Raw genomic sequence first — 16,608 nt, 5'->3', positions numbered from 1 at the left:
CTAATTCTTAATCAGATTTAATTATGACTTACTTGAGGATTGTATTAAAAATAAAAATACCATTTTTTGTACAACTTTAGTAACACACAACACTCGAGCTACAGTCTTTTTGTGTATATTGAATCAGAAATAAACATACTTTGATGTACACAAAAAAAAGGGGTTATGTCAACCATGTACATAAAGAGTTTCTGTTAAAGAACTGTCAATGTACAATATCAGCACAAACAATATTTGTAGTTGAAGATGGTCTCTCCCTGAGGGGTGTTCAGGCTAGTAATGGAAAACTGAAGTACTTCTGCATCAGAAGGTGGAGTTTAAGAACTCTAGCAGTTCAGCTCTGTTTTTGTCCCTCTGTTTAAAAAAAGAAAGAAAATAATGATGTATGAATGCATGTACAAGACGATTCTGTATCACTGGATTTGATCCGGTGTGTTTATTTCATGCATTGACACCTGCATAGCGAAGAACCCACCTGCTTGTCCTTCTTCGACTTTTTTACTTTCATTTTAATCTTCTTCCCTGAAATCATACTGTACTTGCCTTTTTTCTTCTTTTCCTTAAGATACTGGGAGGAAAAAGGAAATGATTTTTAATGGCATCGCTACTCAATGTCAAAATCCACAATTACAGGTAAAAATTAAAAAGGTGAACACAACACACATAATAATAGACGGTACCTTTGAAATCTGAACCGGGCCACAGGTGTCATCCTGGTCTTTGTGCGCCTTTACTTTCTTACGCTTGCGTGTCTTTTCTTTCTTTACTTTCTGTTAGTAGGAACGGTCAAATTCAAAGGCATGTATAGTGAGTAAATATAATAAACTGGTGCTTCTTAATATAATGCTCATTTATTGCATCAGTCAGTACGGAGAGTTTTAGTTTGTTGGTGTTTAGTATTGTCAGAAATATTGATATTTCGATACGTATCGATACTGAAAAATCTGAAACGGTTCCAATACCCATGTCCCACTTATCGATAACAGCTGCGCATTCCTGTGCTCTCTCTTTTTTCCGAGTTGACACACACGGCACGTGAACACGGTGACAACAGAGCCCCGCCTCCTCTCACAGACTTGCCTCATTTGCGGTGTCATGAGATATCGAGTTCCCCCTCTAATTCGGCCCCTTTAGGACCCCAACTGGAACAAGAATTCTCATTTTTGTGAATGTTCGGTAAGTGCTAGGGCTAGCATTTTTTCACAAGCGCAAGCTAACCATGTAGTTCTGTGCTATCCTAGTTGATACGTAAGCTAACAAAAACAGTAAGAACGAGATTTGTTTGATTTCACTACCTATAGCAGGGATGTCCAAAGTCAGTCCTGCAGGGCCTGTGTCCTGCAAAGTTTCGCTTCAACTCTAATCAAACACACCTGAACAGCCAATCAAGGTCTCACAAAACATACTAGAAACTTCAAAACAGGTTTGTTAAACCAAGTTGGAGCTAAACTCTGCAGGACTGTGGCCCTCCAGGACCGACATTGGACACCCCTGACCTATAGCCTCATATACATACTAGCATAACAAGCACTTAATGTAAAAGACGTTAATGGTCATTTTCTAGTTAAGTTCTAGTGACATGTATCATAAAGTCATCATAAAGTTATTTTGAAAGAAATGCAATCAGGCGCTAAAAGAGTACCCAAACAGACATTCTTTCAGCCAATCGAATCACTCGGGGTAATGACGCCTCTCACTATATCCTCTGTGTTTCGAGTCTGCCACATCACGCAACCGTGTTTTTTGCAAGTTTAACAATCATAGATAGTTTAAACGGTTAGAGTAAGGTTCGGGTAAAGGTTTCGTAACACCAATGATTTAGTGAGAGCCACCTCATGACACCGGTAGTTAAAAAGTGTTAATGTTAGAAAAGATAGCCATTGCAGTAGCTCAGTAACACATCTGGCACTTACTGCACGCTTGTTTACATTTACCATAGCACTCTATGTATGTGCACTGATCAATAATTTCATCCACTAGTTTCATTTGCCCTGGTTCAACGTTGTTTATGTAAGAAAGATGGACAGTACAGAGTCTCCACAACAGTTCTCATGTTTGCATTTCTGTGTTTACCATGACGCACTATGTGTAAGCGCTGATGAATGCTTTTATCCACTAATCTTATTCGCTGCAGTTAAATGTTGTTAAAGTCAGAAAGATGGCCAGTGCGAGTCTCTGCAACAGTTCTTGCGTTTAAAGTTTGCGTTTCTGTCTATATGTATTCTGATCAATGATTATTTGTGAATAAAAGCCAAATATGTATTTTTTATAATATAAATGTTGGCTATTAATGAATGAGCAATACATTTGTTTAAGTATTTATTAAACTCTTGAATCTCTCAACTATTTATGTAAACTGTGGTCCATTTATACTGACAAATACACCTTTGATTTTAAATAGTAAATGTATTTGTAAAATTTACATTAGATTAACAATTATTAAATAATGTAAATATATACTTCATTGACTAGTCTTGTTCAATTTAACTTTAAATAAAAGTAAAAAATGTAAGTCCTTATTGTAATGGCAGATATTTCCTCGTGGTATCGAATATCAATATTTTTTTTAGGTATTGAATCGATGTTAGAAATTTCAATATTGTGACAACCTCCAAATAACATTGGTATAATCTTCTTCAATGTTGTTTACCTTTTTTCCATTCTTCTCTTTTCTTTTCTTTGAAGATTTTCTTCGTTTTGTACAAGAATCTAGCCATGAAGCCAAAAATAAAAAGGACATGCGTTTAGGCTGGTGCATCATAAATCATAATACAATTTTTAACATTATTTCCTCTTTGCTGTTAAAACCCTTTAACATCCTCATTAAGAAAAAAACTATGGAAAATTGTTGTCTTTGTTTTTTATTTCTTTGGTGCAATTTTATCTGTACACTTGACTAATAAACATGAAACTTGCTTTATTTATTTCATATCAAGCAGTGAATTTTAGCTTACTTTGCCTAACACAAAATGACAAACAAAGCGATTTGTGGTACATGTCTTACATCGATGAATAAATAACTCGACACATACTTGAACTTGTAATATTCGTTCCTGTAACTTGTTATACATATATAATATGTAAGAGTAACTTACCTGAGCTACTGGAGCTGGACTTACTGCCTGATGAAGCACTGCTGGATGAAGACTGTGAAGAAGATGACGATGATGAAGACGAGGAAGAACTGGATGATGATGAGGATGACGACCTGCTTCGGCTCCTGTGACGTTTCAGATTTTCTCTTCCTGTTAATGTACACATTTGATCAACTGTAAATAAATAAAATCGATCCTGCATACTTGGTTTTGTTTTTTATCTTCCTAGCACACAGCAGGTGTTCACCTCCGCTTTCAGATCCTCGTCTGCTTTTGCCACTTGACTCACTTCTTTCTGGATCGTCAACTTTGGCAGACTGAATGAGAAACAGAAAACTACATGATGATCAAAACTGATGTGTCGATATGCCATGACATTATATTCTGCACAATATATGTATCTGTAATAATGACCATCGCCACAAATCATGTACACTGACGAAATTACTAAATGCATTGTGGACAAATAACTAAACGTGATTAAACGTTAGTCTAACACAGTTTTAATAAAACAGAGCTGAGCCCAGAACTTTACCATGTTTTTGAACAGCACTCAGATTTCCCCGATGTGAAAACAGCAACAACAGCATAAAAACTCATGCAATAATCCCTTCTGTGTATAATCTGTTGTGAGAATGAGCTCGTGTAAATATAAATAAGATTTTCTTTTCATTTCTGGGCATCAATAGCTGCGCTTCAGTTAGATAAACATTACTGCGCGGCCATCTTACTTTTGACGTCATCCAGACGTAAACTGGTACATCCGGGTACTTCGCCTGACGCCGAAACGCTTACGTCGCCGCCATATTGGAGCAGGCAAACCAACATTGTAGGACGCGGGACCTTCGTTTTGCGGTTAAAATTAGCTACAATGAAGTTTGTTTCAGTGACATTGAATCTCAATAGTTAGACTTGGAAAAGTCTATAAGGAATTGTGAAATTCACGCCTCAATGAGCCAAAATTGAATTCACTTTTTTTGTTCTTTGATATTCATCATTCATGCTTATAAATAATGAATATCAAACAATGATATTGTTTCTTGAAACGTCTCATAATTTGTGTTTTGGTAAAAATGATAATATTGTGAAGTTAAATTAAAAGCTGTTTCTTCAAAACTTACAACAATCATTATAAATTTAGCAAGTTTCAGTAAATTATTTTTATTGTAATAAATTTAACAACAATTTGATGTATTTTGCATGATAGGATTTATGCATAAATTGCACGTGCATATGTGATTATGATATTGTAAATTGTAAATTCAGTAGCACTGCCTCAAAGCAAAGTTCAAGAAGATTTGAACCTGGAGGCACTTCTGTTAGAAGCTTGAAGGTTGTCCCTCGATCGCCATGGGTTTGCCCACAATCCAAAAACAACAGATTAGGTCATTTTATTTCAATAGATCTTCTGACTGTGGACCGAGATGCTGGGAAAGACTCCAGACCCCTGTGACCCTAAGAGGTCAATTGACAAGTTTCTGCTTTATGACATTAGTTTCTACTTTGAAAAACGTCAGTCTTGTTTGTAGAGAAAACTGTCAAAATGATTTTCTGCATCCAGGTTACAGTGTGTGTTATTAGTTTTGAGAGGTTGTTATCTAGGAACAATGAACCTGCCAATGTTGCAACTGGCCAATCAGAGTGAAACATTCCATCGAACAGTTTAATAGTAAACATGTGGAGAAGGGCAAATACAGTCAATAATTTTACATACCGTGTAGTTATGTGATGGAAAACGTAAAGGAATTTTTGGAAATATTGGTCAATAGGAAGATGTGTTAAGAAAACAATTTAATTTGTGAATTAATTTTGAATTTTACAAAAATGTACAACTGAAATAAAAGTATAGTATTATTATTTTTATTATTAAATATAAATATCAGTTGGCTGTAATGTTCACTGCCTGAAACAAAACAAAACGACAAGACAATCATGGAGACAACAACTATTGATAATCTCCAATCCATTTTACTATTTTTTTCAATGCAGTAATATTCACCTATTTTAATGTAACATGTCTTACGCTGTGTAAAGTTCTCTGTTATCCTGACGCTATTTTTAAATAAAACTAGAGCCTGTAGTCATCCGTCATATGTTTTACACACACCTCCTCTCGGTTAATTTCTGTAGTGACCCTCACTAGTCACAAGATGGCGCTGATGACATGACATCAAATGCGGTTAATGGTAATTCGTTTGACAATCATAAAGATTTGAATAATAATCATCAGTGATCAATAATACACATTTAAATGTTAATTTATAATTCAATGAAAGTGATTCATTAACGCAAAGAAATGCAGGCCTACATGCAATTTTGTCACAGCGTGCAAGCCTTTAAGATAGTTCTGTGTTTTTATCATTTTATGTTTAATTATTGAAATGAAAATGGGGGTCAAGTCAACAATTTTAGGAAGGACAGAGTTTGATACGTCACTTTAAGATAAACTCAACTTATTTCAAGTTAGGTGGCTAAAAAAAGCCCATAGATACACTATGAGAGCAACTACTAATGAGAGTCAATCATCTATTAATATTCTTCTGATTTCAAGTGAATATGCAAATGAGAAAATAAAACAAATAGAAAAACAATTGATTTCAAAATAAATTGATGCTATACAACGAATCATATAAATGACAGTAAAGGTTTATTCCATTCACAGACCTTTCAAATACATTCAAGTGAGATTTAGACGTGAAGCAAATGAGAGCACACACACATTACAAAAGTTAAATCAGTAAAAGTCAGCTTGCAGTGAGATCAATGGATTTATATGAATGTTTTCTTAATCGTTAGAAAAACATAACATTCCAAAGTCTCATCACATGCAAGTGGTGACTAACCAATCACGTCTGCCTATACTTCTGCTGTGACTTCAAGCAATGAAATGAAAGACATCTTCATACAGGAATCCTGACAGATTTCACAAATGTATTTGCATGAATTATTATATAATATTAAAGTATTATCAATTGTGAAAATGTGAAAATGTGTAGAAATATAAAAGTTTACATTTAAGTTTGATGGTCTTTCAGTATACAATTGTAGAAAAGCTTCATTTACTATACATTATAGGGTTTTTACTGATCACAAAAACAAGCATCTATAATTGTTGCAATGGTTAGATGTGGTTGGATTTAAATGTGAATTTGCACAAACATTCCTTTTGTTAACAAAAGCTTAATATAAACAAAGGTAAAAATACAAACAGTGATGACAAAAATTGTGTCTGTAAAAAAGCTACTTAGATAAGAACAACTCGGCAAGAATTCTCAAGTTGGCTCAGATTTTTGGCACTATAGAGTGAGTGACTTTTTTGATCGTCTTTACAAGATCATGTTCATGTGCTCCATAACATCACATTTAATATGTTTTTTATGGAGTTTTACTTATAATTAATTGTAAATATTTTTTCTGTAATAATACCAGTTTACATTTTATTATTATGTTGTAAGGTTTTCGAAACTTTTGTGGACCATATGTGAGCTATCCTATCAACAATTTGCATTTAGAAAAAAAAACGAATTTAATAGAACTGGACATCTGCCCATATATCACTGTGTTAAAGATTTCTCTAAAGGCTAAGATACACTACAAGAACTTTGCTCAGATTTTGCTGAGATGTTCAGTCTGAACTTGTTGCAGAAAGTGTTTGCCAGCTGCAAATTTGAACAGTTGGTGTTTCTATCTAAAACTTTCAAAAAGTCTGCAGGTGTATGATGTCTAGTTTAAAAATAAATCTGTTCAGATTTTAAAAGTGTTGTAGTGTATTCCAGCCATAAGTGGTGTAAATGCTGATGGTTGAGAAGCCCTGAGGTGCACAATGGTCTGGTTTGAAGCCTAAGCTTCGGTTTTGTTCTTGGAATATTCGGCATGAGCCAAGTGCTCTTCGTTCTCCTCTTCTTCCTCAGGAACCTGCATGTCAAACACAACCAAAATCACCAACCGACTTTTTTTAGCATTAAATAAAGTTCATGATTCATTCATATCTGTCATATCTGTGTTGTCGACGTACCTCCCAGTAGATGGAGTCATCAAAGCAGTTTTGGTCGGGTGGTTGTCCCCAAAATGGAATCTTCATGATCAGACCTTGAACAAGTTTGACAATTGATTAACTTTGTGTCTTTGTCATTTATTAAGATCATAGTACAGAAATATTTCACCAAGAATCAAGTTATTCTAGATGCTATAAAAAAAATGTTATTGACTTCTCTTTAATTTTGGAAAAATGCAAGGACACGGCTTTCTTTCACATTTTTCTTCTTGTGTTCAACGGAAAAAAGTTATACAGGTTTAAAATATCTTAATATTTGACTAAAATGTTGAGATTTTTTGGGGTGAACTAGCACTTTTCATTGTAATTGAATTCTCATTAAAAATGTTATGCAAATGTAGCCACCTGTGATTAGTCCGCCCACCAAAGCAAAGCCTAGAGATGATGCTAAACCAGCTGCCTGATGAGCTGCTGAAACTCTGCAATAAACAAGCACAAATATATATATTTTTGCTGTACTACGGAAAATGCCAATAACTAAAGCACAACGAATATAAAATAAAAATATTTTTTCAAATAAAATAGACACAGTAAAAAAGTACAGTCAGCTGCTTACGCACCCCTCCTTCCTTTGAAGTGCTGCCGCCACGATGCCAGCGAGTCCGCCCAGGATGCCTGGCATGCCGTGCAGGTTATGCACGCCACAGGTGTCTTGGATTCCCAGTTTGGAGGCGAGAATAGGCTGAGAAAACCAAAGAAAGTATAGGGATTCATGTGTCATGTCTTATGTCATTAGCAATGATTTAAAATTCATACAGTGAGGAACTTGAAGCCGAGGGTTGAGATAATGCCTGCCACGACTCCGATCAGCATGGCTCCGAATGGCTGGATGTTCATGTCTGCGCAGGTTCCCACGGCAACACCCCCTGCCAGGGTGGCATTCTGAATATGGACCTGTGCAAAAAACACAATAGGTTGAGTCATATGACCCCAAAATCTGAGATGTGATAAATCACATCAATGAGAATCTGGTGGTCTCACCATGTCGAGTTTGCCCTTCTTCTCAACCAGACTGGAAGTTGCGTAAGCGGCGAGAGCGCAGGCGGCCAGAGAGAAATAGGTGTTGATAACAGCTGTGATTTGAGCGTCGCCGGGGTCAGCGATAGCAGAATTGAAGCTTGGCCAGAACATCCACAGGAACACCGTGCCTACATACACAAGAAGTGTCAGTGTGAGAACCTTCAGACTGAATGTAAACTTCTGAGTGATAGAATGAAGCAACTTTCATACCGATCATTGCAAACAAGTCTGAGTGGTAGACCGATCCATTATTATCATGACCATCACGAAGACCTGGGCGATAAAGCACACGGGCGACAGCCAAACCAAAGTAAGCACCAAACGCATGAATGGTCATGGAGGCGCCAACATCGGACGCCTGTTGAAGGAGGAAAATGGGTTTATTCTCTATATGAAAAATGTATATTATAGTTGTTTTGCTTAACGGAACAGAAAAAAGAATCTTGAAGAAATGTTTATATGCCATAAAGTCTCATCTTAATAATGTATAATGTTATTTTTACACAGAGCCGATCCTTCCTATAAACACCCGGAGGCCCCCTTGAGGACTGAATTAAAAACACTATTTTAAACAAGATATCATTTAATTCAAATTCATTATTTCAGATTCAACTTAAGAGTCCAACTCGTTTTTTAACAAGTTGACCATGTTAATCACGAGAAGCCATCACGTGAACAGTGTTATGGAGTCAGAAAGCATGAAATCGCATGTTACCCCATCTTTAAGTATAAAATGAACCCCCAGTTTAATGTTAAAAGTTTTTTGTAAATTTGTGTAAAAAAAGTGTAAATTGTTATTGTAATTGTTTACAGTTAAGTTACTCTCACGAGTTTGCTTTGGGCCCCAGACGTCTAGGATCGCAACTGTTTTTACAGGTCAGAAGGACTCTTACAAGGACTGAACCTCATATGGGAGACTATTTCAATCCTGAGTTTTTTTCTGTAGAAATTCTGTTGACACTGGACTGGAATGAGGCTACCACAATACATGCAATACAACACATCATGATTATATAATTATTCTAGCATGTAAGATGAATCATTCTAGTTGCAAACCAGAAACCCTTTTGGCACTGTGAGAAAAAGAAGAAGAAGAATGTTCAGGACACTTTTGTTATTGGAATACTGGGTGTGTTCATGAAGTTTATCCTGCCAAACATTAAGAAGGAGATAGAAAATTGCTTTTTCCTCCATCTGTGGTCAAGCTTCCTTTTATAACAAAGTGATCCCACAGGAGTCGGCCTTGACAGGAACTCAGATAGCAAAAATGATCTTGAGGATCTGCTGCCAATCATATAGATCTCATAACTTATATAACTTTGCACTTAAAAAAAATATGAAGGTAAAATAGGAAAGTTTGACACTACATGGGGGTGTCCCTTTCACAGACTTTCATTCACAGAACTGTAAATGATCAGCTTATCCGTAAACTTCATCACCAGCTGTTCAACATTCAGACAGGAGGTAAATAATTCTACAAACCCCAATGACTTCCACAACCAGATGCTCATTGAGGCAGAAGATGGTGATCTCCAGCAGGGTCATGATGAGAAGCTGGACAGGGCTGGTTTTCCCCAGAATGGCTCCAAATGAGATCAGAACGGTTGCTGTGCTGAAGTCAGCATTTATCATGCTGTAGAGAAGGAATGAAATCAAATCTTATGAATCAAAATTATCATTGCTTGAGCAAAATTTGATTAAATTATCTGACACATTTCCATTTGACTGATGGGTCTATCATTCTCTGTCTAACACCCCTTCCGAAGAAAAAGCAAATATGTGTTTACCGATCGATTGAGACTTTTATTTTTCCATCATGCATGTGCCAGACGTTCTGGAGTAGAAGACCCCACTGCAGACCGAAGGCGGCCAGCAGCAGGTTGATGCCCACACTGGTGAAACCATATCTCTTCAGAAAGGTCATCAAGAAACCAAAGCCAATGAAGATCATCACGTGTACATCCTGAAACACTGGAATAAATAGATAAAAGCCTGTTTGAGGAATGTTTCTCAACACTGAAATCCTGAAGTCGACCAACTTTCTGTCCATCTGTAACTACAGCAGATGAGCAATTTAGAAAGAACACATTTACAGGTATAAAGGTTTTTTAAATCCTCGTGAAGATTCATTGTGATTATGACAAATCATAGTCAATCATTATAAAAAATTAAAGTGAATTAATAAAGACAATGTTTGTAATTCCCCTGTGAATCACTATGATAAATTATAGTGAATAATTATGACAAATCATAGTGAATCGTAATGAAGTTTTATAATAAATCATTATTAAGAATCATAATGAATCATTTTAAAAATCACAGTGAATCATTGTAGAGAATCTTAGTAAATCCCTGTGAAGATTCAAAGTGAATCACTTTAAATTACCATATTGAACTATTATTATAAATCATGTTGAATTAATATAGAGAATCTTGTAAATCCATGAGACGATACACAGTGAGTCATTATGAAGAATAATGATTCTGCATGAAGATTCATCCTGAAATATTATGAAAAATCATAGTAAATCAATCAGATTTTTTTTTATTCTTTGTAAAGATTCATCTATATGAGGAATAAGACAACAATCGTTTCCTTTTTAGATGGTGAAAGCTCATGGCGACCTATCCATCAAGCTCCAAAACAACTAAAAACACTGTAAACCCAGTCCATGTGGTTCTGGTACTAAAGTCAAATAAAATATTTTCTTCATATTCAAGCTCAGGTTTCAATTTTGTTGAATTAAAGCATAGAAAGATGTAGTAAACATCTTTAAATAGCACTTCATTTCTGCTCATCATACAAAAAGACTATTGTAGAGTAATTCCGGGAAAAATTGCCGAAACAATTAAATTACCCTTTTCTTTCTACATCTGTGTAAAGGTCAAAAACACCATTAGTTCAACACATGCTATTTAATTCACTCCACATGACTCTAGTCAGCATTTAAACATATTCAGGTCAAGATTTCACACATTCAATTAAACGAATTCCATGAAATTCACAGTGTGAAGACACAAAACAAGCGCTGCTGGCCTCTGACATCTTTCCTCCTGGTAAGGAAGCCATTTTGTAAGACTGTCCAACGCAGGAAACTCTACAGTCAACATCTCTGCACATCGAGAAAAGATATGACCCAATATACCTGATTCATCACACCACACAATACAAAGCATATCAACCGGCCTGTGGATAATAATCAGACATATTAATGATTGTCAGGAAGTTTAGAAAAGGTCTCGGTCTCAGTCCCAGGAGAGACCAGGGGAACTATAAAAAGCGGAGCGCCGAAGGTGTGGTACAAGCCAATGAATAGACGAACATTACGGCTTCCGTGGAATGCTTCTGGAAACCCTCCACCCATTCAATTATCCAAATGAAATCTAAACTCTCCAGCGGATAAACCCAAATATCATCAATCATTGTGCTAATGTGTGACATGTGGTCAAGCCATCAAGATAACAGACGACCCTGTGAGGAACCAGCTGACCTCAACACCGAAGCACTGTGATCAGGTAAAAACCGAGTGGAAATTTAATTTGCCTGCTGTTTGTATGATGTCTTCATTTTATAACATCCTCCGTGTTGGCGGCAAGCCACAAATATGATACAGTAACAAAAGAGACTAAACAGGAAAACTTCAAATAAATACAGTAAGATTCAAAATCTCAGTCAGTGTTATCTTCTTACACAAGCCATCTTCAAACAAACTAAACAAATCTGATCTGTTATTTCATAATGCTTTCTGTTATCACTGGCCTTTTTATCAAGTTTCACAGAAAGAGACGTTTAAATGTACAGAAAGTGTTCTTTCGTGAAATTAACCACTCCAACATGATTTGCACCTGTTTTTCCGGTTTAGTTAGCTGACCAAAGAAGTCTCGCTAGCATGCAACAGCTAACCTTCATGAAAATATTGTTTCGTAGTCTGTTTGAAAGCTGTCAAGCCTTCAAAACCTTGACACAGTTGAAGGTCAAAGGTTATCAACCCTTCCTCTGATCTTTCCATCGATCTTGAGTGATACATGTTTACAGTGACGGGGTCGGCGAGGTACATAACTTTCTAGCAATTTTGAAAGAGTTTGACAGTGTCGGCGGAGCAAATACGCACAATCCATTTTCTAGACTGTTGGCATATACAACAAACAGAATAAATTTGTCGGTGAACGTTTTCACATGGCTCATGTGCAACAGATTTGCAGATAAAATCTCAAAGGCGCATTCTTTTCTTTTTTTTCTAATGGGTGGAAAGTTTCCTCTTGATGTGAATGACCTTATTACATTCTGTCACTGCTCATTAAGCACATCGTGACAATTCGGCAATGTGTCTTATCTTTGTTGTCAAGATCCAAATGGCCTTTATTTTTATTTCTTTGAACACTTTTCACTTATTTCTGGAATGCTTTGCATGTGACCTTAGCACAGAGTGACAGTTGGCCTTCATTTTCCTGAAAGATTGACACATGTGCTTTTGATTTTCATTTCTGTGTCATCCTTTCATGGCTTCAACCTTTGAGGTCAAGATCACTGGGGGGCACAAAAATCTTTATTAACAACAGCAGGAAACAAAATGAGCCGTAGCATATTATGTGGCTGTCTTTAATGTTGATCTTAAGAAATCTTGTTTTATTTTTTTAAATCTTGTCTTATTTACCGAAATGTTTTTTGAGGACTCACAGTCTGATTGCACAAGAATTCGTAACTTTTGTATGAGGAGGCTTATTCTTACGAATTCGTACAATGTGAATTGTAAAAAAACACGATTATTAGAAAAAAGCAACAATGAAGCCCCGCCCCTAACCCCACCCATAAACCTAACTGGAGCGAGACAATATCATGCTAAAACAGTTTTAGCCAAACAAAGTGGTAAATCAAAAGAGTTATTGTTCAGGGAAAATACATTGTGTTGAATAATAAAAAGAGTGCATTGCACAATTTGAATTGATATTTCTCGCCAAAATGAAAATTGTGTCTCTTGTCATTTCAAACCAGTATGACTTTTTTTCTTCCTCCGGAGAACACGAAAAATAAGATATTTTTAAGAAAGTTGGTAACCGAACAGCACCGGCACCCATTTACACCCATTGGACACAAAACCAATGCAACTGAATGGGGGCCAGTTAACAACATTCTTCAAAATATCTTCTTTTGAATTCTGCAGAAAAAAGGACAGTGATACATGTTTGAAATGACAAGAGGCACTTTAACTGCTATTCGTTGTTTTTAATTTACTGGATAAATTGGACCCGCCCGGTTTCTCTACTAGATATTGTGACACCCACTAAGACCAACCTTACTCTAATATAACAAACAGATATTGATTATTGCCCTCAGCAAATAGTCACCAACTAATGTATTTCTTACGTTCAAACTAAAATGCACAATCGAACAATTATGTGAATTTGAAGAGTCGATTTGAAACTTTGCAGGCACCCTGAGACTTATCTTACATGTTCATGCTCTCCACACCCCACACATGGCTTTATTCCAAACCGTGTCCAAGCGGTCATGAGTGGGACATAAAGATAAAAACATGCATTTAAATACAAATGCATGTTATCTCTGTTAGGTCTCTGAAGAGCAGTAAAAACAGCTTTCTAACAATTAGTTAGGAAAGTCAAACAATTCAGAATTTCAACTAAAGGTGAAGAAATGCTTATAAACTTCATAACCTAAAATTAAAAATTAAACATTTCCGATTCAACCAACAGAAAATTGTGTTAAGAATATAGCATAGTATTGAACCAGTGAAGTTCTATAAATCAATTTTAAAGGGATAGCTGAGACAACAACTCCAAAAATGTTTCATCCTATTGGCCTCATGTCACTCGTTCGTCTGTGGAACAAAGTCAATGGACTTCAATGTGTTTTAATTAAGAACATTCTTCAAAATATCTTCTTTTGTGTTCCGCAGGTGAAAGAAAGTCATACAGGTTTTACATGACATGAGGATGATAAAATGATGAAAGTATCTTCATTTCATGTGTTCGGTGGCTGATCTTCGTCAAAGGGGGCTGATCTTCGTCAACCGATCTTTGTTTTTCGCCTGTGTGTGGCTTTGGCTCCTCTGTGCAGGGAGTATTTTTAGAGATGTGCGTGCTGAATGAACATTAGTGGAATACTGCTGCCAAATGAACCTCACATTCAGCAAACACAGATGCGTGAGTAAGACACGTGTAGGATGAAACTCGATTACAAAAATGCAATTTTTACACAATGATCTGAAAAGCAGTAACATCAAACAATCCATCAAAACAAAACTAGCAGTCACAAATCTAAGACCTTAAGACTTATGACAGAATGAATGTATTCTGGTCCCAGCAGCACCAGTAGAAGATTAAGCATCATATAGTTAATACTAAGAGATACTTACTAGGGTAGAGCGTCATTGGATTTTCAGGATGAGTTGTATTCCCTTCCGCATGATGGCCATCTCCGTGTCCATGGGCATCACCGGTGTCATACTCCACAAACAGAGCGTACAGGACTATGGTCACCGCTTCCAGTATCAGGGCCACGATTGGGAATTTGAGCCTCATGTTGGTGGCGTACGCTGGCATCCTATAACACTTTATCTGCTCGGCCACACTTCTTCTTTGGGGCTCTATCACTTGATTCTATCTGTGGCTTGTGGGGGCAGTGCAGAAAGTTGCATGTGGTTTTGAATTGGCTGCAGGTTTCAGAAAGACCAATGGCAAGAGAGACACCCCCTAAACACACGCACACATGCACACACACACATACAAAGGGAAACATAAATAGAAGCACATACGGCATAAAGGTCTTCTCAGACAAACTGCACATTTGTATACAGTGTACTTATACTAAAAATGTCTATTGTTATTTTCATTACATGGTATTTTAATGCATATTCATGTTCATATATTACAAAATTGCAGTTTTTAATAATGTTGGAATATCTTTAACTAAACTAATCGCCGGTTGATTTGGTTTTGTATTGCTGTAGATCGGGGTATCTCAGTTCCTCTTCAGTTCCTCTTCTGTTTTTCTCCCTTGGGACTCATCATTTGGGTTGAACACACCCTTCAGTTGAAGAGTTTTACAGCGTATAACAAACAGGTGCTGCTCTGAATGCGTATTTTGTACTGAATGAAGGGTAAAAGAAACTTTCAGTATTTTGACAGCAAGAAATCTTGTAATTAAATTTTCAAAACCTGAGTTTGTTGTTTATTAAACATTATGGAGTGGTTTCCCGGAGCAGTATTAAAAACCTAGCCTACTTAAAAAAAAAAAATTAAGATATGCCAGTGCAAGTTGTTTTCAATCAGACACCTCTAACATCTAAATGAGTCTGGGACTAGGTTTAAACCCTGTCTGGGAAACCAACATTAACCCACACATAATTCAGTTATATAAAGCGGACAAAGCAGCTTCACAAAAAATTATGCAGTGGCTGCTGTAGTAAAGAAAATTAAATGAAAATAAATAGATAACTATATAACTAAATGACATAATCTGTGTTATAATATTGCAGTTTTGTATGAGGTGCCCAGTTCACATGAATTCATGAAGTCTCATTTATACGGTTGTGTCAGACACATTAGGCTTGGAGGTGGGGTTAGGGGTGGAATAGTGGCAGGGCTTCATTGTTGTTTGGCCAGCTTGTAAAATCATTACAAATGCATGTGAAACTGCTTTCATCACTTCAGTTCTTTTTCTGTGTAATGACCGGTCAAGCGTCCGGCAGATTTACTTTGACCAGTGAATCCTTCAACAAAAACAATGAGGACACACCTATCCTGTAGCATCTAAGTTTGACTTTCTATATAATATATACTGTATGTTTTGTTCATATTATTATGTATATTCTATAAATATTTATTCATAAAATATATATTATTTTTAAAAAAGATCATGTTTTATTTATTTATTCTTATTGCTTGTTTTTGGCACCAAAGGGAAGATTGCATTGTTTTGATTGAGTTATTTTAGTTTAGATTTTGGTTTTATTCATATTTTGAATTAGCTTTTTTAGCTTTTTTGTTTTTGTGTTAATTTCACTTAAAGTTTAAGGAATTTTAGTATATGCTTTTATCATTTTATAATTGATTTGTTTATTTTTAATGTTGTTATATAAGATAAATTGTATTTTTGTTTATGATTAAAATCTTACTTCAGTTTATTTTTGATGCAACATTTCAATTTTTTCTTGAGTTCAGTTTTTCCAATAATTTTTAGGTCAATAATTTATTTGATTTCAATGAAAAGGAACGTACACAGGCCAGGAACATTTTCAAAGTTTTAATTTTAGTAAACCTAAACAACTTTGGAAGATTGCTAATAATTTTGTTGTGTGTGCATGCAACTATGCAATAAAAACAATCTTTTTATTTCATAATATTTCTCTACATTTCAACCTTCTGAAATTTAGAAATTTGGATGATACGTTTTTTATTTAATTTTAAAGACAAAGTTTT

At 35.8% G+C, this 16,608-nt stretch overlaps 2 protein-coding genes across 2 annotated transcripts; both read right to left on the bottom strand.

The window, feature by feature from the left end:
• Positions 1 to 99: 99 nt before the first annotated feature.
• si:ch211-22i13.2 (uncharacterized protein LOC553945 homolog) lies at positions 100 to 3,827 on the bottom strand. Its single transcript, XM_056764494.1, has 7 exons — positions 3,631 to 3,827; positions 3,343 to 3,412; positions 3,096 to 3,245; positions 2,651 to 2,709; positions 681 to 770; positions 476 to 568; positions 100 to 354 (listed from the first exon to the last, which is right to left on the bottom strand). The coding sequence occupies exons 1-7, from the start codon at positions 3,631 to 3,633 to the stop codon at positions 304 to 306; spliced, it is 516 nt and encodes a 171-aa protein (XP_056620472.1). The 5' UTR covers positions 3,634 to 3,827; the 3' UTR covers positions 100 to 303.
• A 1,893-nt stretch (positions 3,828 to 5,720) lies between these two features.
• rhag (Rh associated glycoprotein) lies at positions 5,721 to 14,814 on the bottom strand. Its single transcript, XM_056764471.1, has 10 exons — positions 14,544 to 14,814; positions 9,957 to 10,140; positions 9,652 to 9,802; positions 8,380 to 8,527; positions 8,131 to 8,297; positions 7,906 to 8,043; positions 7,710 to 7,831; positions 7,495 to 7,568; positions 7,111 to 7,184; positions 5,721 to 7,010 (listed from the first exon to the last, which is right to left on the bottom strand). Exons 1-10 carry the CDS (start codon positions 14,728 to 14,730, stop codon positions 6,936 to 6,938), a joined length of 1,320 nt encoding a protein of 439 aa, XP_056620449.1. The 5' UTR covers positions 14,731 to 14,814; the 3' UTR covers positions 5,721 to 6,935.
• Positions 14,815 to 16,608: the final 1,794 nt, after the last annotated feature.

The sequence above is a fragment of the Triplophysa dalaica genome, chromosome 13 (genome assembly GCF_015846415.1).
Source record: "Triplophysa dalaica isolate WHDGS20190420 chromosome 13, ASM1584641v1, whole genome shotgun sequence".
Classification (NCBI taxonomy): Eukaryota; Metazoa; Chordata; class Actinopteri; order Cypriniformes; family Nemacheilidae; genus Triplophysa; species Triplophysa dalaica.
Note: the sequence above shows the minus strand (reverse complement) of the source record. Positions and strands in the feature narration are given on the sequence as shown.

Excerpts from the sequence above, each read along its gene's own strand:
- si:ch211-22i13.2 (XM_056764494.1), bottom strand. Across the intron at positions 2,710-3,095 it reads GTCCAGCTCCAGTAGCTCAG|ATTCTTGTACAAAACGAAGA; the intron begins GTAAGTTACTCT and ends CTTCATGGCTAG. Across the intron at positions 355-475 it reads AGTCGAAGAAGGACAAGCAG|AGGGACAAAAACAGAGCTGA; the intron begins GTGGGTTCTTCG and ends TTTTTTAAACAG.
- rhag (XM_056764471.1), bottom strand. The coding sequence starts at position 14,730 with ATGCCAGCGTACGCCACCAACATGAGGCTCAAATTCCCAATCGTGGCC. Across the intron at positions 10,141-14,543 it reads TCCAATGACGCTCTACCCTA|TGTTTCAGGATGTACACGTG; the intron begins GTAAGTATCTCT and ends TATTTATTCCAG. Across the intron at positions 7,011-7,110 it reads ATGACTCCATCTACTGGGAG|GTTCCTGAGGAAGAAGAGGA; the intron begins GTACGTCGACAA and ends TTTGACATGCAG.